Below are 21,040 nucleotides of genomic sequence, written 5' to 3'. Positions count from 1 at the left end.
CTGCCAGCATGTTTGCATTGCTTTTAACTCTAAAGGGCTTATACTTAATTTTCTTACAATCTCTTTGCTCTGCAGAGGAAGGGAAAAAGAAAAAAACAGGCCAGGCATAGGACATTGTGTACTGATTATAATGGTTATCATGTGACTTAGGGACACCACAAAGGTGGCAAATATTTGTAAATGGCTTTAAAGCTATTTTTTTCAGCACTGTTGTAACTTCAAATGTTTGCTAAATGAATGATCAGTAAAGACTACCTGTACTTTCCTTATCCGTTGTTGGAAGTGTCATCCTAATCTAATTGAAGCATAATTTCTGATGGAGAAGAATTTGTTTGGCAAATCTCTACAAGTATCCATGTCAGTGAATGTGACTTTATGCAGTGGACAACCAACAACCATTAAAACAATATAACAACAGTTAAAACAATTAAACAAATGAAAAGTCAAGATTGCAGAAGAAGAATACAGCCATGTTGCAGGCTTTCCATTGGATCCTCAAGGCTATATGAAAAAGCAAGTGGCAAGGGCCTTCAAAGACTACATCTTTGAGTCACATCAGGTGAAATTCTGGCTGACAGGACCTGCAATATAACCCTTCTGCTGGATCTGATGGGGCAGTTAGATATAATCCTGAAGAGGTCGTCCCTCAGATAATCTGGTCAAAACTAGCTCCTTGAAGTGAACTTGGAAGCAGTCAGTCAGTCAGTGTAGGTTGCAGAACAGAGGTACAATACCTGCTATGCTAGGGACACCCATAACTCTTTGTGCAGCCACACTTGGCATTATCTAAAGTTTCTGATGCTCTTCAAGGGCAGTTCCATGTAAAACATACTATAGTAATCCACTCTGGAGGTGACCACAACTGTTGAGTAGAGCCTTGTGGTCCAGGAAGGAGCAAAACTGATGTATAACACAAAACTATACAAGGGCTCTCCTAGCCATGTTTGTTCACTTTCTCGAGCAGGAATTGTGATTCTACAAGACCCCCAGATTATGCACCAAGTCTGACTGGGGTAGCACTACTACCTCCAGTACATAAAATGGTAAAGTCCTAGATCCAGAAAGCCCAAAAATACAGAGCCACTCAATCATTCTCCACACCAATGCTACCACGCCCTATGGTTACCTCACATAGCAGTTCAGGTAGACGTCAAATACTGCAGGAATGGCGAGAGTAATATATCCCATGGAACCCCGCATACCAGCCCTGTATAAAACACATTATTGTGCCATTCACTCCCTCTTCATGGAATCAGTCCAGAAGGATATATCATGGTCACTGATATTGAAGGCTGCCGAGAGGTCAAGAACAGATACACTACCCCTGAATCACTCCCAACAGTGATCATCCAAACGTACATCCAATGGCATTTCCATCCCATGCCTGAATCCTGACTGAAAGGAGCCCAGATAATTCACATCATTTAGGGTTGTAGATAAGGATTCAACTATTGGGGTCTTAATATTCTTTGAGCTTGGTTGTTTCTTTGCAGACATTTCATTGTTAACTACTCATGTAATTTGCCCTGCTGGCATTTCATTATTTAATTTAATTTCTTTATTTTATTTTATTGTTTTTTAAATTTCTTTACCGCTATCTTACCGAGGCAGTCACTCTGGGTAGCTTGGTTATTCCTTAATTAGAGTATTGTTTCTATATCGGTTGTTTTTTAATCTGTTGCTTTTTCCTGCTTATACAAAGGCTGTGCTCTCAGCTGTTTCCTTCCTTCCTTGAGTTTTGATTGTAGTTTTTTTTTAAATGGTATGTAGATGGGGCAGGGTGTGCTATGTGTCTGTTGATGATTTATTTGTGTGAATGTCAAGCTTTCAGAAATTCCCTAGCATTTTTGGATTTAACTTGGTGTCAAATATCAACAGTTTTCTAGTTAAAACTGTGACTGAATTTGTCTTTGTTTTGAGAGATTAATGAATTTTCATCAGCCAGAAACATATAATGAGCTACAGGTTGATCTGGACTTCTGAAATTGATTTTGTATAATTAATTATTTACTGAATACCCTTTTGGTATTTTGAGAATTAATATTTTGAGAATGAAGAGCAACATCCTCCTCCATAATATTCACTACTCAAAATATGCATTGCTAAGCTCACATTATGTGCCAAATCATGCTTTCTAAACTATGGTTGTTAAACAAGCCACAATGGATTACAGTATTATAACACTGAGCCATATTATTTCCAATTGTTTCTGCATGTCCAGTACATTCAGGCTGAGGGTGTACACTCCAGGTCATTCAGTGAAATGCTTCCATCTTGTGGATTGAGGGAACATGCCTTTTGTGTCATGCCCCCACCCTCTGGAGCAACATCCAAAAGATATATCGAAAGCACCCACTTTATTGGGATTCCAAAAAATCCTTAAGACCTGGCTTTGTTCCTCAAGTTAATATGGTTGTAAACTATAGTTGAGGATCCTGTCACATTTTTGTACTGTTTGTTAAACTGCCCAGATTGGATTGAGTGGCCATACTAAAATTAAATTAAAAATTAAATTTGGCACAGTGCTCAACAGAAGAGCCAATTTTGGGGGGCTTTTCTAAAATGCCAGCATAGTCAGCACTATCCAAATCTTGGGAGCAGGAGATGTGCTGTTCCACCAGGCAGGCTCAGCCTCATAGAAGTCACATGTCCTGAGTCCCGGGAGATGCCACTATTTAATAGACAGGACCTGAAATACGCTAACCCTGTCTGACTTTTTAGGGTGGGTAAAAATAATTGGAGATAGATGGTCTCTCAAATATTCTGTTCCTGAGCCATGAAGGGTTTTAAAGGTGACAGCCAACACCATGATTACATTAGTTAGGTCACCAAGAGTTGAAATTGATAATATCAGATAACGTTCTTCAGGGCTTTATGTAGTTATTAAGTAGGAGATGTGATCTATAACAGTTAGGGGCAGAGGGAAAATACAGTAGTATGATTATATAAATTATTGGCATCATCTAATTAATCCTTGGGAAGCAGAATGTTTTTTTAAAAAAATAGTTTTTTGAAAGTACAAATAGTAACTATTGAAAATCAAAGAGTACACATTTTATTCCAAATTGTTCAAGAGAAAATAGTTAATAAAGTCTTCATAATATGAACTAAAAAAGAAAAGCAAGTATCAAGCATCTTTTAGCTCTTGAAGAATAAAGAAAGCCTCTAGAACGGGAGAAGACCAGTAGGGGTTTGGCAGCAGGTTCAAATGGGAACTATGTAGATTGTTTGAGCAATCCCATATGAATAGAGGTTATGAACTGTTATAACTGAACTCAGCTGTAGGTAGAATATCAGGCCAGTTGTTTTGTGATAGTTAACATCATAACCAAGGTATTACTCTAAAATAGTACACATGTGTTCTCTATTTCTTAATCCAGCTGCAGATAGTACAGAACAGACAGAGCTTCAGCTTAATACTTGACATACAATTTTCTCAAAAAGTACTGTGTAATAGAGTGCCTCTGTCAGAAGTGATTGGGCAAACTATGATTTCAGAAAACTTGTTGAATTATTAGACCAGCTGTCTGAGAAGTGGTGAGGGAATAAAATGAACCATTTTAGACCAATGTCAGGTACCGCTAAAATGGCATCAGAAGGAAGAACATGTGTTCATAATAGGTTCTGTCTAGTTTATGCATGAATATATCTTAATAAAGAGCAACATAGTACTTTTCTGTTGAATTGTTCCTACAGTTAAGAAATATTTTTCTGACTTTCAGTTGGAATCTGCTTCATATGAATTAAATATATGTTATTTCACCTGGAATGATAAACAGCTCTTGATCTTCTCTCTTCTTGCAGATATGAAGTTTGTAAAGCAACTGAAGATAGTGCTGAATGTGTCACACTCTCGGTTTACTTCAGAGAAAAGAAAGCAAGACTATCCAGTGCTACCCCAGGGGCAGTTCTTTACGGCCAACCGCTACTCATAGCTGTACCCAAACACAAGCTCACAACAGAGTATTTGTACAATGTTATATTGGAGCGAATTGGGTGAGTATAGGTCACATCTTGGCATACTATTCATTTGGTTATAAACATTCTTTGAAGTATTCTGCATTACAAATAGTCCTCAATGTATGACAGTGCACTTAACAACCATTCAAAGGTACAATGGATTTGAAAAAAGACCCATCCTCAAAGTTATGACTGCTGCACCATCCTCATGGGCATATGATCACATTTCAGCTGCTGGGCAACTGGCTCACATTTATGATCGGTTGCAGCATCCTGCGGACACATCATATTTTGTGGCACTTTTTGCCGTTTTCTGGCAAAAAAAAAACCATTGGTTAAGCTGAATTTGAATTTATGACCATGTGATTCATTTAACGACTGCCATAAAAACAATTGTAGAATTGAGTCATGTACTGACTTCACTTTTGACTGCAACAAATTACAGAAGTAGAATTATTTCTATACTGAACACTGCCTATTTGATAATTGAAAAGTTAAAAAGTTCTTTCTTTTAAAAAAAACAACACGAATCAACAGAATATGTGATGACTAATTCTTCATATTTCTTGATGCAGCTTAGGTACTTTTGTATTAATATAGCGTCCCAATTTTCAAAACAGATTTAAAAGTGTTTTTATTTCAATTTTAATATGAGCTATTGTGAAGTTATAATATACATCTGTTGTTATACTGTGTTTTACTGTGCTATACTATTGCTTGCAGTTCTAATCCTGTCCATAAGACTTCCATTCCTCCTTTAAAGCAATATAGACCAATGAATATTTAATATTAATATATTTAAATGCCAGTGTTCAGAATGAGTAATAAATAGTCATTGCTATCAGTTTTGGGGCTAATTATTTTTGCTTATTGATTTGCCTGATTTCCTAATAATGGACCAATTATTTTTCAGACGCTATGTAAAAATTAATTTAAAAGAAGAATATTCTGATGTGTGTCTGGACAATGACACTTGCAATGGCTTCACCAATGTATCTGAAGGTAAATTCTCCAAATTTAGATTAAAATCTAAATATGTTTTTAAATATTTTTCTTTTTTGTAAATCACAAACCTAAGTCTGGCTGATCTTTAAAATACTTGAAGCCATGTCAAATTTAGTCCAAACTCTCCCCAATATAATCAGCTACTTTCATTGTAATTTTGAATCAGTTGCTTCTCAGTTTAGAAGGGAACTTGCAAATCCGAAATATAGTAGGAAACACTCTCCGCAATATGTTTATTCTAGGTGATGCTGAAGAGATGGAGCATCAGGATAATGAAGAAAACGAACAGAAAATACCAGGTGCAGATGCTTCTCGGTCCGAAGAGAGGGATGGGCAGGTGGAAGGGAAGCAGCCCCAGAAAAAGCGGCTGTTCAGTTTCAGTTTTGTGAATTCTTACGGGACATCAGAAGTAAACTGCCTTACCACAGAAGGGAAGATCCTCAAACTGAGCTGTACGTATCTTTTAAAAATGTCACTATAGGCACTTTTCATTTGTGGTAACTTTATGAGCGGCTATTGATTTTTCTTTTTCCAGCCTATGCAACTGTTGCTATTGATTGGGATTCCGACACCCGGAAGCTGCTTTTTGATGAACACGAAGCTCAGGTGATTAATGTTTTTATCTTGGACTTCTTCATCCCTGTTATAAAAAAATCTAGGCAAGATGATGTTCTGATTTGATATTTTTCTTAAAAGGCTCTGTAAATAAATATGACCATAAAATATTGCTTTGCAGAATAGATAGGCTTATTGAGCATGGCTTCATGCATCTGATGATATTTTATTGAGTATTTGTATGCTTAGTGAACATTTTGTAATTGGATCTCCCCCCCCCCCCCAAAAAAAAATATTTATTTTGCCATTGTGATTGAAATTGCTCCTTTTTTTAAAGCAGGCATTGAAAGTCTCTGTCTTACCACAGTCAGCATGGTAATTTTCTTGCAATCCTCAATTATATGAATTTTATTAGTGTTTTTGCTTTTCCTTCTCTGACCAGATAACCTATTTTTATATGCCTTTTTTATTCCTATAAATGGGCTGATTGAAGATTGGAATCTTACAATGTAAATGCCTATTCATGGTTCCTAATCGAAATTATTTTAAATTAGAAATGAAGATTTTAATATAGATAGTCCTCAACTTACGATTGTTTATCAATTCAAAGATACGATGGCCTTGAAAAAGGTGTCTTACAATCTGCTCTTGAAGTTTGTTTATTTATTAAATTTATATGCCATCCATCTCATTCTACAAAGTGACTCAAAGGCTAACAAAGTGATTATGGTCACATGATCACAATCCAGATGCTTGGCAACCAGCTCATATTTATGATGGCTTCAGTGTCTTGCCGCCATCTGATTGTGACCTGTGACCTTTCCAGTCGTTTTCTGATAAGCAAATCTGCCTTCCCCAATATTTTTTGCTTAACTATGGTGATCCACTTTGGCCGTGTGATTTCTTCCTTTATGACCACACTGCTTATAATGAGAATCCCATTCCCAATTGTCATAAGTTGATAAGCAACAATAATTGGTTCCAGAGAAAAGGTGGCTAAGTCACACAGACAGTAAGACATGGTAAATAAGTGAACATGTGACTAAGACAGAAATGCTGCTAAGATTGCTGGTGTAACAAGCCCAGTGTTACTCTCTGACATGCGTTATTGTCAGGAATAGAAATTCAGGTTTAATTGTGCGTACTGGATTTTTCTTTACTACCAGTTATTAGTTAGATTAGTGAATGGTTGCTATCTAAGGCAGTTGCTAAATGAAAACTGCTTGTATGCATTTACATTTGTTGTTGTCGCTACAACTACCATGGTGCAATAGCTTTGTATGTGTGAAGTGTGTGTACCCCTGACTACTTTTTTAGAAATGTCTGTTTTTCTCCTTTTTAATATACATTTGTGTTTTTAGGCATTTGAAAAACACAGCAGTATGTTTCAGTCACAAAAAAAGAAAACTTCTGTAGCCCTTAGAGAATGTATAGAACTTTTTACAACTATGGAGACACTTGGGGAACATGATCCCTGGTATGTTTTTGCTACTTACTATTTTTTAAACCTCATTTCATAGCTTATGCTTGAATATTATCTTTGTATGTTGCCATACAATTCTTCCTTACAAATGGAGCTCCCAATTTCAGAAAGCAGACAACCAGGATCACATGTGACCACTCTTCATTGTTTAATAGATATGTGAAAGTAGCCTTATCTACATACCTGTGAGAATTGCTGTGTTGGCACTGCAAAAATAAGACAGCTGATCATGTATATTAAGATTATCTTTCATTAGTGCTGCAGGACAGTAGGGTTTCCTCAGCCACATTATTTTCCATCTGATGAGGAGGCTATTACGCGATCCCTATTCCCCTTCTAATTTTTGGTAGATCTAGCAGACTTATTTTCTTAAATAAATCTCTGCCATTACTATCTACTTTGTAGATCAAGGATCCCCAACCCTTTTAGGACATTTGTAATTTCAAGAACATGTCAGAGACATTCTCAAATGGCTTATATTGATGTACCATGAGGTGAACTGGTGGAGTTGCTCCCAACTCTTTTTAGCTTCTGAAAATCCTCTTTATTATTATTATTTTTCTGGGCAGGATAGCATAACTCTATATTAACTCTATAAAAATTACTCGCCAGAAATTTTTTTAAAGAATGTCTCTAGGAATCTATATAAAATAAAATAAAACTGCAGCAGGAAAACTGCATGGCACCACAGCAATGCATTTGTGATATATTTGAGAGATATTCCAAACATGTATTAAGAAGCACTTGTCCTAGACAGCTTCACAATGCAAGACAGTGCAATCTCCACTGATAATTAACATAACTTTTAATGTAATATAAAAGCATTTGTCACATTTAAAAAAAAGGTTCAGTGAAACCATGATGAAATCAGTAACACAAAAGTACAGACAACATAAGATTAATTATTGAAAACAAGCCCATGTTATCACGCGACGTATTGCGACTTTTCCGCCTACTGCTAAACTGGGGGGTGAGCGTGACTAGTGTGTGACATGGCCCGCCGACTGCAAGTTTGACATCCCTGGTATACCGAAAAACCTAGACTAAAATCTGATCCCAAAGGATTTATTTGGTTTACTTAAAATTGCTATATTTTTCCAGAACTATGGAATTGTAAGTCCCATTAAACAAGTATTAATTCCTTTCCAATAAAGTGAATCAATATATGCACCAAACACTTTTGTTTTTGTTTTAATTTCTATTTGATTTGTTTCAGGTATTGTCCTAATTGCAAGAAACATCAGCAAGCCACTAAGAAATTTGATCTTTGGTCATTGCCACGCATTTTGGTCGTGCATTTAAAACGCTTTTCATACAATCGATATTGGAGAGATAAACTTGACACAGTAGTTGACTTCCCTATCAGGTAAAATTTTCATAAATGTTGGTATATTGGTATGGTCAGACCTTATATCCTTATGAATACATGGTCCAAGTAGCCTTGTTACAACTTAAATAATTACAGTACCCTGTTGCTGATTTTTGATGCCAGCATCTTCCTGAATGCCTTCCCTTTTTTGCTTTGTTCCTTTACCCTGGAATTTTGTATAGCTCTACCTTCTGTTCCTTTTAGCTACTTTGGTTTGGATTTTCAGATGTGTGGTAATTTTGTTTTGTATTACTCTGAGGTTGGCAACTCACTAGTCCAACAGTTAAGGTACCTGAATCTCATGGTTAGTGTCCATATATTCTTGTAGTAAAGATCTTTAACCTGAGCAATACCTGGCTGTATTTTGGAACCAAATCTAAGTTTATATTTTATTTGGCAAAATGTTACTTTCCTCTAATGATATTATTCTCTGGTAATTGAATAATTTATATCTTTATAATATAATTTAACAAATTAAATGTTTTTCCTAATATGCTCACAGTATGTTAAATGAAAAATTAAATGTTTCTCTTGGTCAGTATACTTGGAAACAGAAATTGATTTTTCCTCTGTATCAGGTTAATTATACATATTTTTAAAAGAGTGAAAAAACATAATCATGTCTGTGGTCACATTATGATTTCATATAATGTTAAGGGTTGTAACTCAAGCGTGCCCTTGTCAGTATATGTTCTCTGTATCTATATTTTTGTGGAAAAGTATTTTGGAAAGATTATACTAGGTATAAGAGCATTTCTTTGAATCTCAGTGAGAATTTGCTTCCTCTCAAACTTAACCTTACTTGGAAGAATTATATTTGCACACAATGTCTCTATGTCTTTTGTCTGTAACTATTTGTAACAATACAACAAAAATTCTTAGTATAAATATCTCTTTCCCAGCCCTGTTAACATTTTTCCAGTGACTACTTCAGAGAGCCTGCCATTGTTGCTCATGTGTTTGTAGCACACAAAAAAAAAAAGACTATATTACCATAAAATGATTATATTGAAGTACCGGTATTTCTACAATGAAGCAGTAGTGTCTGTGAAATGTATCAGAGAATTATTCAGGGACATTGTGGGTAATCAGCAATATTGTGACTTTTGCTGTAATAACAGTTGAATAACAGATTGAATAATTTCAAAACTGGTTTTGGAAATACCGATAGATTGTCTTTTTTGTAAGATATTAGCATGTGTTTTTTTGGCACAACATTAATCTTTGTGACTTCTTTATAGGGATTTGAACATGTCCGAGTTTGTTTGTGATCCAGCAGCAAGCCCATATGTATATGACTTAATTGCTGTTTCCAATCACTATGGAGGCTTGGGTGTAGGACACTGTGAGTAACTCTTGCTGCTCCCACCACCACCACCACCACCAATATCTGTAAAATATGTCTCCTTGTTGCATTGCTTTTATTAGCTTTGCAGGGCAGGTCTCAATGAAACAAACACAGAAGCCTGCAATGGGTTATATTAAGTTTAAAAAATCCTTACTTTAATCTTGGATATTTCTAAGAACACTGAATTGTCAACTTTGTAGACAAGAAAAACAATTCCAACCTCAGTTAAAATGCTCTCTGTTAAATAGATAACGGGGGCCTTTTTTGTATCATAAAGGTCCCCTTTTCTAAAGCTGCTGTTTGTTAATATCTTCAATAAAAATATTGCTATGAATCTTCAGATATTTAAATTAATCAGTTTAATCAGTTTTCATGAGTTTAATAACACTGATGAAGTCCCATGAAAAAGTGTTCAGTGCATCCAGGCAGTTTGCTGGTTGTTACTGAATGTGTTTAACTTTTAATCTATTCAGCATATAATGATTGTGTAATCTTTTTAAAAATCAAAACTTCCTTTTCCCCTCACCAGTGGTTCTTTAAAGTGCTGAGGGGGTTTTCTTATATAATTATTTATTCATTGTTGCCAACTGTAGTAAAAGGGAGGGAAATCTTTTATGCTTTTTTCACAGTGTTAGAGACTATCTGTGCTTGCAAAACTCAGCCTGTATTTTAAAGCATTATATTTTTCTTTTGCATTTGTTTACCTGTCAGATACTGCATATGCTAAGAATAAAATCAATGGAAAATGGTACTACTTTGATGATAGCAATGTATCTCCTTCTGAAGAACAAATAGTGGTAAGTATTTCGGATAAATCAAACATTTTCCTGGTAACTTTTGGAATTTAACAAATGCAGCTGTTAAATCAAAGTGACAAGTTAAATTGGGACTACAAATTATTTTCTACAGAAAAGAGAATTCACCTAAAACCCAATAGGAACAGGGGGTTAGCTGCAATTTCTCAGAGTAACCTCTCAAACTGTGCACTGATTAAGTGATAGGTTGCATGACTCCACTATTTTCTTGATTGTGACATGTCCCTTCTTGCTTGTTCAGGTGGTCAGGGGGTCTTTTAATGGGTTGGATCTGGGAATGGTCAGCATTTCTTTGGGGGTGCTGATGCTGACAAGTCTACATACCTGTTTTAGTCAACTACTATGCAATGTCCAATATTGATCTTCCTTTTGGGGAGAAGATTGTTAAGAAATTGTTGAAGAGTCTGCTAAGGGGAACCCTAGAGAAAATAGATTGCCTAGACCAGGGGTGTCAAACTCACGTCATCATGGCAGCATCATGTGGCGTATTGGGACTTTTTTCCCCTTTGCTAAACCAGGCGGGGGCAGGGCCAGCACATGTCGCCGTGGGCCGTGAGCTTGACACCCCTGATCTAGACCTTTTTCTTTCTGAATTCAGTCCAATAATAGGGTGGAAATGTCATTTGTTATTCCAATAAATTAACCTTTATTGTGACTTGGATTTGAAGAGTGTAATTTTTCTGGTCTTATCTGACCTCTCAGCAGCATTCAGCAGTCAGTATCATCAACAATTATAATTTTAAATTCCCTGCAAAATTTGGGAGATAAAGGCAGAGTGTTACAGAAAGTTGATGATTATTTAGTCAGTGATAGCAGGAGGCTGTTACGGTTTGGCTGAGATTGAACCCTAGGAAGGAGAGCTATTGTTGGTTCAGAAAGGCTCTCTGTCAGCTCTAATAACTGGTTGGGATGGCACTCACCTTGAAGGAGGAGGCTTGCAATAGGGAGATCTTCTTGAATGGAAGCAGCAGGATCAAACCTAACCTTAGCAAGATTATCAATGAGTCCTTGATCCTTTTGATTCTAAGGACTTTGGTCCTGTGGAGGTTAGCTTCAATTCATTAGAGGAGGCTTCCAAAAAATATGTCAAGACTTCTACCTAGGTATGTGAATATTTCTGAGATCTCAGTTCTGGGGCTTTATAGGCTAGTTTGATTACAATTTTTCTGTTAGGTATTGATTTTTTTAAAAATAGTTTTCAATCATTTTCTTCCAGACAAAGGCAGGATATGTACTGTTTTACCAACGCAGAGATGTCAAGCTCAAGGGGAGCCATTCTTTTTGCCCAAGCATGGAACCAGAATCTGAAGAATGTGATGGCATGGATACTAACTGAATTTGTGTGGTTAATTTCCAATATGAAAATATATCTGAGGACTTGTTTTGAATCCCTGTGGGGGCTACTTGACAACACAGGAGCCCTCAGCACTGAAAAATAAATGGAGGAAGCAATAAGATGGCAAACGTGGGCATACTCTTTAACCTAAGAGTTTTTAATCAAATTCTATCTTATCCGTTCAATAAAAATGTTGTCTAAATCTGACTTTGTATTATGAAGATTGTGTGGGATTAAGAGCTGCTATATGACTGGAGCGATGCATGTTAAGAAAAAGATGGCTGTGTTGGTTTGCAACTTCAAATTGGGTTTCAGTGAAAGAAATGTATTTAGTTTCATGCATTGTGAAAAGTGTACAATCTGGGAGATGCCTGAGTGCTGCAGAACTGCAACATATGGACATCAACTTCAGCCTTGGTTAGCACACATTACCACAACATTGTGTCCAATCCCTTTTGGAAATGTCATGATCAGGCTATGTTTTTTTTAAGAAAGTATTTCTCCTGGCCCAAAGTCTCCCACCCAAAAATTACCTAAGAAGTATTTCAAAAATAGTTTCCATGTTTTCAGGCTCAATGCCAGTAAAGCAATCCTGTAGAACTAATATACAGATAATTTCCCTTTCCTGTATCAGATGAATATTCAAAAACCTATTCTTCATATTCATCTGATAGCAATGCTTTATGTTCATTGGACACCTTTTCTCCACATTTATACAATGTTTTATCAGCACCATATAAAGATCTCAATCCCTTTCTCCTTATGAAAGCCACACCAAATATCCAATTACTATGGATGTGTTTCAACCCATTCATTTTCTTTCCTGACATTTTATTCCTATTTATTTGAGTAATTTCCCTTCTGTTTTGCCATTTCCACATCAACTAAAAGTTACCAAAGAAAAATAGTCTTGCTGTTCTCTTTTTAATCCACATCCTTTTCACTAAGCCCTACTGTATTTTGGTAGTAGCTTATCTATATAAACTAAGAGAGTTTTCAGTAATCCTCTGGAATGCCACATTGTAATTAAGAGATTTGTTATTAATGGAAATGGCTTTGAAATCATATTAATACCTCATGAAATTATTTCCTTCTGCTGTTGACAGTATGTTCCAAGAATTCATTCAATACTCAGAATCATTTATTTCACAAATAAATTTTACATAGACTTTTCTCTGCAGTTCCACAAGCTATAGTCACGATCCAATATTATTTTAGCATAATTTATTAGACGTGAACAAGTATTCTCTCTAGATTTTAGCAGAGGAAGAATCATTGCTGTCAGTTTTATTTTGTTCACTTTCAATCTTCCAATGATTACTATATAGATTTGCAGGTGATTCTTCTAAAGCACTGAAATGATTATTTGATTGAGTTGCCTGTACTTCCAGATTTTTAAACTGGTTTAAGGTTTTACTTCAACTGCATATTTTTTTCTTGCACATATGGGGCAGAGAAAAGGAGCTGGAATTATTTAAATGTTAATGTTAAATTACATTTTCTGTTTTTGCTTTTTTCTGTTTTTCTGGGTTATAATTTCTTTTAAATGTAACATTTGGAGAGAGAATGAAATATTTAAATGCAAAAAGCAATTTATAATTAAATATAACCTTATATATTTCTGTTGCATACTGAAGCAAAAATCTTTGTTTTTAAGTATGATCAGAGAGTAAGTACATTGAAGTAAGTTTCTTCTAAATGCTGTACAAATGGTATTAGGAATCTTGATTTGCCTCTGACCAGGCTGAATCTTAGGTAGTGTGTACATATTGTATAGTATCAAGATCACTTTTAGATTAGCACTGGATTGTTTTACTGTGTAAAGATAAATAATAAAATAAAGAGGAATGGATTGCACAAAGTTATGTACTCTTTGGTATTTCTGTGTGGAGAATGAGGGTTTCTAGTATATCCTGGGATCTGACTCGTTGCCTGATTGAATAGTAATGCCTCTATCAAACAATACCAAACCTTTTTCCTTTAACTTGGAATATAGCCTAGATGCTATATGTATGTATTCATTCCCCAGTAGTTTCTAAAGCTAGAATTGTAAAGTCATACACGGTTTCTAGGGAGCTAGGGAATTCCAGAAAAACATCTACTTCTGCTTCATTGACTATGCTAAAGCCTTTGATTGTGTGGATCACAACTAATTGTGGCAAGTTCTTAAAGAGATGGGAGTACCAGACAATCTTATTTGTTTCTTGAGAAAGCTATATGCGGGTCAAGAAGCAACAGTGAGAACTGACACGGAACCACTGGTTGTTCAAAATTGGGAAAGGAGTCCGGTAAACTGTAGCCCTGCCTATTTAACTTATATGCAGAGCACATCATGAGAAAGGTGGTGCTGGATGAATCCAAAGTTGGAATTAAGATTGCCAGGAGAAATATCAACATCCTCAGATATGTAGATGATACCACTCTAATGGCAGAAAGTGAAGAGGAACTAAGAGCCTCTTGATGCAGGTGAAGGAGAGTGCAGAAGTTGACTTGAAACAACATTAAGAAAACTAAGATCATGGCATCCGACCTTCTCAATTCCTGGCAAATAGATGGGAAAGAAACAGAACTAGTGACAGATTTTATTTTCCTGGGCTCCAAGATCACCGCAGATGGGGACAGCAGCCAAGAAATTAAAAGATGTTCCTGGGGAGGAAAGCTATGGCAAATCTAGACAGCATACTAAAAAGCAGAGACATCACCCTGCCAACAAAAGTATGTATAGTCAAGGCTATGGTTTTCCCAGTTGCAATGTATGGCTGTGAAAGTTGGACCATAAGAAAGGCTGAGCGTCAAAGAATTGAAGCCTTTGAACTATGGTGCTGCAGAAAACTCCTGCAAGTCCCTTTGACTGCAAGGTGATCAAACCAGTCAGTCCTAGAGATCAATCCTGATTGCTCTTTAGAAGGCCAGACCCTGAAGATGAAACTCAAATACTTTGGCCACCTAATGAGAAGGAAGGACTTCTCACTGGAGAAGAGCCTAATGCTAGGAATGATTGAGGGCAAAAGAAGAAGGGGATGATAGAGAATGAGATGGCTGGATGGAGTCACCAAAGCAGTAGGCATGAACTTAAATGGACTCCAGAGGATGGTAGAGGACAGGAAGGCCTGGAGGAATGTTGTCCATGGGATCGCGATGGGTCAGACACGACTTCGCAACTAACAACAACACTACTTAGCCTTTGATTTTCATGCTCTCTTTCTTGGAAATTAATCTTACTAAGAATTTGGATTGACTTAAATTTATCTCACTTCCTAGGAAGATTCATCAATCCTTTTACAGTTTTAAGACTGTCATCTAACAGGCCATTTATGGAGAAAACATGACTAATAAAAGCAATTGTCTGAAATAGGCTTACAATGTTGAGTTATATGCAGTAATTTCTGAAGCACTGGGACAAACAATAAAGACTATTTCTTTTTAATATTCATCCAGATCAGTCCTGATTAGGCTTATCAGATTCAAATAAGAAAATAATTTCTTTATTAACTAAATAATAATATTAATTTATTAATAATAAATTGTCATTGGAAAGCAGTACGTCCCATCTTAGAGGAAAGTTCTAGTAGAAACAAAGGTTCCGTGACAGTTGAAACCTTCCACAGGGAGAGGAGGGGCACCAAGCTCTTAGCTGGGGAGCTTTCAATTCAGCTTATGACTTTCTTGCTAAACAAAAGGATTTGTGCAATTGCTCTTTTACCTTGTACTTGCTTTGCAATTGGGAACCCTTGATAAACAGGTCTGGTGGATCCCAAACTTGGATTACAAGGGGCACTGGTTATAAAAACCTTAATGTAGATTAGGCATCCCTCACATTTTGATGATATTGTCACAAGCAGGTTGCTTAGGTATTTGTATTTTATGAAGAAATCTAAAATTTTTCTCTCTGTGTGTTTATGTTATACTCAGAAGTAGATCTGTTGTAAAGATATGCACTCATGTATCACACTTAGTCATAGTTCAGCAAATCACTCTATGGGGAGATGGGTGTCCTCCAAATATTGTGGAAGAGTGGGAGAGATCAAGACCTGGTTCAGACATTGCTAAACAAGTGTACCAACATGAATGTGGTATGGCTATGATCAGATTAAGCTAAAAATGTGATTAATAATGCACTGCCCCTGTTTAATGAAGGTTTGTAAGTTATCTGCTCCCCAAACTGCTATTATCTGGATTTTTATAAATCAAATCAAATTTTTGCAATTTTCACAGCCTATATGCTATAAAGTGTGGCCATTTATAACTTTAAATGGTCTCTATGCCATGTCCAAATACAGTGTGCATTTAGGCTAAAATAATATCATATCCTCTTTGACAAAATGCTTTGGTTTACTATTATGTTGAAAGCCATGGCTTAGTGAGGTGTAAATCCTCCCAATGTTATTTTTAGATGAATGACCAACCAAAGAAATACTGGTCTACATGTTTTAGGAGGGGACTGGCAAAGGAATATTAAACGTTTGCTCCAATTACAACTTTCTATAAGCAGACTTCTGGACAATTAGCTATTTTTCCATTTCAGGTGAGATGTCTGAAAAATTAAGTAGGTGCCGTAAGGAGCTAGCAGCAGCTATTGATCGAGCAATGGAAGATCTCTCCATTCCTTTCCTTCCTTCCCAAGATACCAGCAACAACCAGGACTCTGATTTGCCAATAGTGCAACTTTCTACACCCCATAATGTAGATATCTTTAATTCTAAGGGAGAGGTGATCTCTCCTACTGTATATTGCCCCCAGCCATCTTCAGCAGTCTCTTCTCCTGAAAAAGAGAATCCCCTCCTTAGGTCAAATCTCTTTCCAGTGACGGTAACCTCGAGTATTACATGTACCAAACGGGAACCATTGATGAGCAAGGAAAATACATGGTTGCACGCTCCAATCTTTATGGCTGACAAGCAGTATTTTATCAGCCTACAAGACAGTGAGAGATGGAAGAAAGGACAAGTAAGGTATGCTTTGCCATCACAGGCTTGTGATATTATGAGCAGCATGTAAATTTGTTTTGACAACTTTGGTACCTGCTAATCAAGAAGAGGGTAGTTGCTAGAACTGACTCCAGACATTTTGGTGCCCAATATCAAATGGTAAAAAAGCAAGACAAAGCAAAATCAAAGCATATACCATAACCTAATTTGCTGGTCAAAATTTGCTATCTCGCTCAACTCATCAACTCTGGAATATATTACCAAGAGAAAATGAGTAAACTCCCTATTGGTTTCTTACCAGCAGGCAGATACATTTTTATTCATTGTAAACTGAAACACAATGAACTTGTATCAGTTCCCAGATGAAATCTCGATGACTAAGATGCTATTTTAAGAAAGTAGACTTTGCAAGACATCCTTAAGAGGACAGGTGGAGTTCAAAACTTCCTAGAGTATGCTCTTTACCTCCTTGGAGGTAAAAATGTCCAGTCCTTTGAATCAATGTTCCTTATTCTGTGAAATGTGGACTTCCATACCATACAAGATGGAATTGATCATACTCATCATGCGGCAGTTGGTGGTAGCCTGAAGGATAATGTTATCAAAAGGCCCCTAAATAAACGGCACAATTATTATATAACTTTTTTAAAATTATCACCGCGTATTTCACTGGTATTCTATTTTTATTAGTTCCCTTCCTCATGATCATTACCCAAAGAGCAAGCCACATATTAAAAAACAATAAAACAGGTACTTCTTGTGGTAAAGGAATAGAGGCAAAAGTTGCCCGGTTTGTATTTTAATAGAGATCAACAGAATTCCTAATAACCAAATTCAAACTAAGAAGCATTTCTTTTTTTTCCAAAAGCTTTTATTTTTATAATGATGCAGTACTTAAAAATTGTAAAAGAGTAAAACTAAGAAGGCATCGAAAAAGCAGTTTGGGAAAGTGCTCAGGGAGACATCTTTACACTTTACTAGGCACAATTTAAATGGTCTTATGCCTTAAAATATAAAAATGGCTACACTGAATGAATTTGGATACCATAACTGAAAATTGAGATCTCTCTATTACTTAAATATTGGGATAAATTTTATTTTCATTTGTGAAATGATTGGCTTGTTTTCGAATGTTTCTCTTACAATGGGAAATGTCCTGGTCTTGTGTTCAGTTAAAGTGTTTTTATGCTGTTCAGCAAAACTGATGAACAATCCATGAAGTCAGAAACAAACCTAATTTCCTGTGATGTTCCTCCAGAGAATCCAAAGGATCATGAAGATATGTCTGCTGGTAAGCAATATGTCTTCTGTTCCATAGCTCTTTTAAAATTGGTTCTATGAAGGGAATTAGCACTGCATGCTTAAAGAAGCAAAAAGAATACGCACATTAGGTTTTCTGCCAATTTATCCATTTATATTGTTTTAATATGGATGTCAAGCACAAAATGAATGCAAGATAAGGGTTTTTTTTTAAAAGCCATGCTCTAAAAAAATAGCAATTGCTAATTTTACATTGGCTTGAAAAGCACAACCTTAAAAGTGGGTAAAATTGTTGGTGAGGTAGAAAAAGCAGACACAGACAGGAGTAAGGTTGTGCTGGGAAGGCCACCCGATGGAAGGCACCCCGAAGGGCACCCACCCAGAACATTGTTCGGGGCTCCCTTTTATTGTCAAACTTCTCAGAATAGTAAAAGCTCATTGGACAGAAAATACACTTGGCAACTATTGGTTTATAAATGCATGCTTTCCTCATGGACACCTCATGATCACTTCATGGGCACTTCATGACTCTCTACTAGTTAATATTTTGCTGCATGGAATGTGATGTCTATGCGTACATTCCATTGTCTCTTTTCTTGTGAGCATAGGAGATTAAGAGCCAAAGGATTAAGAAGGAAGGAATGTGGATTTTGACTGATTTAATCAATGTGGTTTGCCAACTGATTAATCAATTAACCCTACATAAAATATGTGATGGGAAGGCATCCTCCTTTAGAACTGCTTTCCATAAATGTTTGTTAGATTCTTGCTCTAGTTCATTAGCTTTTCACAAGCCTGTAAGCCCCCAAAATGTATCCCATCCATATTTGAAATAGCAAACACCATTACAATAGATGTGAGAAGAGTTTTTGTAATCGTTAAAGTAAAAAATGAATACCAAATACAAATAAATACCAAATACAAAAAAACAAAGGATACTTAATAACTGGAGTGGTAGCTTTATAACTGCTGTATTCTGACATTTCAACAATTGGAATTCAATTTGAAACTCTTTAGCCTCTTCAGAATGAGAAAACATCATATTTTGAAGGATCTGAAGTAAATTACCAGCCTTTTATGTACTTTTTTTTTCTGTAGATGAATCCTCAGCTGTCCATCTGGGTGAGAGGACCACTTTCAGGAAGGTCCTAGAACACAGCCCTGAAGATGAAGCTATTATTGAAACCTTGTTGGATATGGAAGAGGAATACAGATTAAACAGCTCCACCTTGCACCAGCTTCACTAGGCAGGTGGTGTAAAGTGTGAGCTATTTTTAAGATTTGTTAGTAACATTTTAAAACCATGCAAGCAATTCTGACCAGATGCACAATTAAAGTAAGCAACTTACAATATTGGCATGGAGTTTCTTTTTTCTTCTCTGTAGAATAATGAACAGTAGATCAATCAAATGCTACTGCTTTTGCTCTGCCCTTCAAGGTAATTTTCCATTGCAAAAAAGATACTGCATATAAGCCATCTTGTGACATAATGATTTAAGTCATGGTTACGGTACTTGCAAATTTTTGCCAAGTAGAAGATGCACATGTCTTTAAACCAGAAAAAACAGTTTTGAATCATGGGATGAATTTCACAGAAGGAAATACAGAATAGATAAACACTAATTACGAAACTGACTGGTGGGAGAATGAAACAATCTATATCTTATATCCAAAGATTCATTAATGGTAGGATCTTGTGCATCAAGAGTTGATATTTACTCCATGGTTTTCTTTGGGGAAGCAAGCCACACATCTGCTTTCATGTCAGACAGAACAGAAAGGAGAAAAAATGTGTAATTCATTATGATCATAAATGTATAGTTTAAAAGAACACCCCTCCAACCCTCCAATGGTTTTTATTTGGAATGATATTAAAGATTTGGTGGGTTTTTTAGCTTTCACATATTATCATAGCCTTTTTAGGGGTAAAATACTATTATTGACCATTGAAGAAAACAACAGGCATCAGGATGCTCTTTATCAGATGATGATGATGACTATAAAAAGTATTAATGGACTTAATCTATTTTGTTTTTGCCAAAAATAGGCCATGCGTTAAGGGAATAAATATTTTCAGCACTTCAAGTAAGGTCCACTTTTGTAAGAAGCATATACAAATACCAGCATAATTTAAGTGGAAACATTGTTACCTTAGAAATATGTCAATAAGGGAACCAGTGAATGTTCTACACATATATGATACATAATTTAGTGTTATCCACATCCAGAATGGGAAAAGGCTATTTTTTTTCCTTAATTTTCTATGGGGTAGCATAGAGCAGGGGTATCCAAACTTGGGAACTTTAAGACTTGTGGACTTCAACTCTCAGAATTCCCCAGCCAGCCATGCTGGCTGGGGAATTCTGGGAGTTGAAGTCCACAAGTCTTAAAGTTCCCAAGTTTGGATACCCCTGGCATAGAGAATTCTGTATACAGTGTATTACCTACAGCTTGCTTTCTAGCTCGATTGTTGGCAATTGTTGCAACTGACTTCTTGTGACCTGTCTCTCTTCACACAAAGAAAATACAGGTAAGTCCTCCATTTATGACAGGTCTTTTAAGGACCATTCAAAGTTCCACCAGGACCCCCTTTCCCAAAGCTATTTACAACTCCTTTCTAACAGAAGCACATACGCACACACACAGTTACATAACTGCATTTTGGGTGCCCTGCATTTATGGCTGTTTGCAGCATCCTGGGGTCACGTGACCACAATTTATGACAATTTTGCTGAAACCTGATGTTTACTTCCATTTTTTTTGCAAAAACCTGTCCTTAAGTGAACAATTGGTTCACTTAATGACAGTGACATTTGCTTTATGACTATAGCATTTGCTTAACGGCCATCACAAAAAAAGGCTGTAAAATTGAGGCCATCATGTCAGTGATTTGCTTTATGATTACCAGGAAGATGGATTTTTTATATATAATTATCTATACCTCAGATACAGAGGTGGGTTTCATATACGTTTACCACTGG

General features: G+C 36.2%; 2 protein-coding genes across 2 annotated transcripts in view; both read left to right on the top strand.

Annotated features, from left to right (window-relative positions):
* USP4 (ubiquitin specific peptidase 4) overlaps nucleotides 1-13,732 on the top strand; it is a 46,909-nt gene extending 33,177 nt beyond the window's left edge. Inside the window, exons 14-22 of the mRNA XM_081937054.1 lie at nucleotides 3,805-3,996; nucleotides 4,874-4,962; nucleotides 5,208-5,417; nucleotides 5,501-5,571; nucleotides 6,882-6,997; nucleotides 8,220-8,369; nucleotides 9,614-9,717; nucleotides 10,432-10,517; nucleotides 11,752-13,732. Of these exons, the coding sequence (XP_081793180.1) occupies nucleotides 3,805-3,996; nucleotides 4,874-4,962; nucleotides 5,208-5,417; nucleotides 5,501-5,571; nucleotides 6,882-6,997; nucleotides 8,220-8,369; nucleotides 9,614-9,717; nucleotides 10,432-10,517; nucleotides 11,752-11,871 (1,138 nt within the window). The 3' untranslated portion in view covers nucleotides 11,872-13,732. The remainder of the gene's footprint in view (nucleotides 1-3,804; nucleotides 3,997-4,873; nucleotides 4,963-5,207; nucleotides 5,418-5,500; nucleotides 5,572-6,881; nucleotides 6,998-8,219; nucleotides 8,370-9,613; nucleotides 9,718-10,431; nucleotides 10,518-11,751) is intronic.
* A 2,669-nt stretch (nucleotides 13,733-16,401) lies between these two features.
* LOC309384192 (uncharacterized protein C3orf62) lies at nucleotides 16,402-20,361 on the top strand (the record flags this gene model as incomplete). The annotated part of the gene is made up of 3 exons (XM_081937419.1): nucleotides 16,402-16,823; nucleotides 17,996-18,090; nucleotides 19,158-20,361. The coding sequence occupies 3 exons, from the start codon at nucleotides 16,402-16,404 to the stop codon at nucleotides 19,304-19,306; spliced, it is 666 nt and encodes a 221-aa protein (XP_081793545.1). The 3' UTR covers nucleotides 19,307-20,361.
* Nucleotides 20,362-21,040: the final 679 nt, after the last annotated feature.

The sequence above is a fragment of the Natrix helvetica genome (genome assembly GCF_964273705.1).
Source record: "Natrix helvetica genome assembly, chromosome: 1".
In the NCBI taxonomy this organism is placed as follows: Eukaryota; Metazoa; Chordata; class Lepidosauria; order Squamata; family Natricidae; genus Natrix; species Natrix helvetica.
The sequence above is the reverse complement of the archived record's forward strand: the minus strand, read 5'-3'. Positions and strand labels throughout refer to the sequence as shown.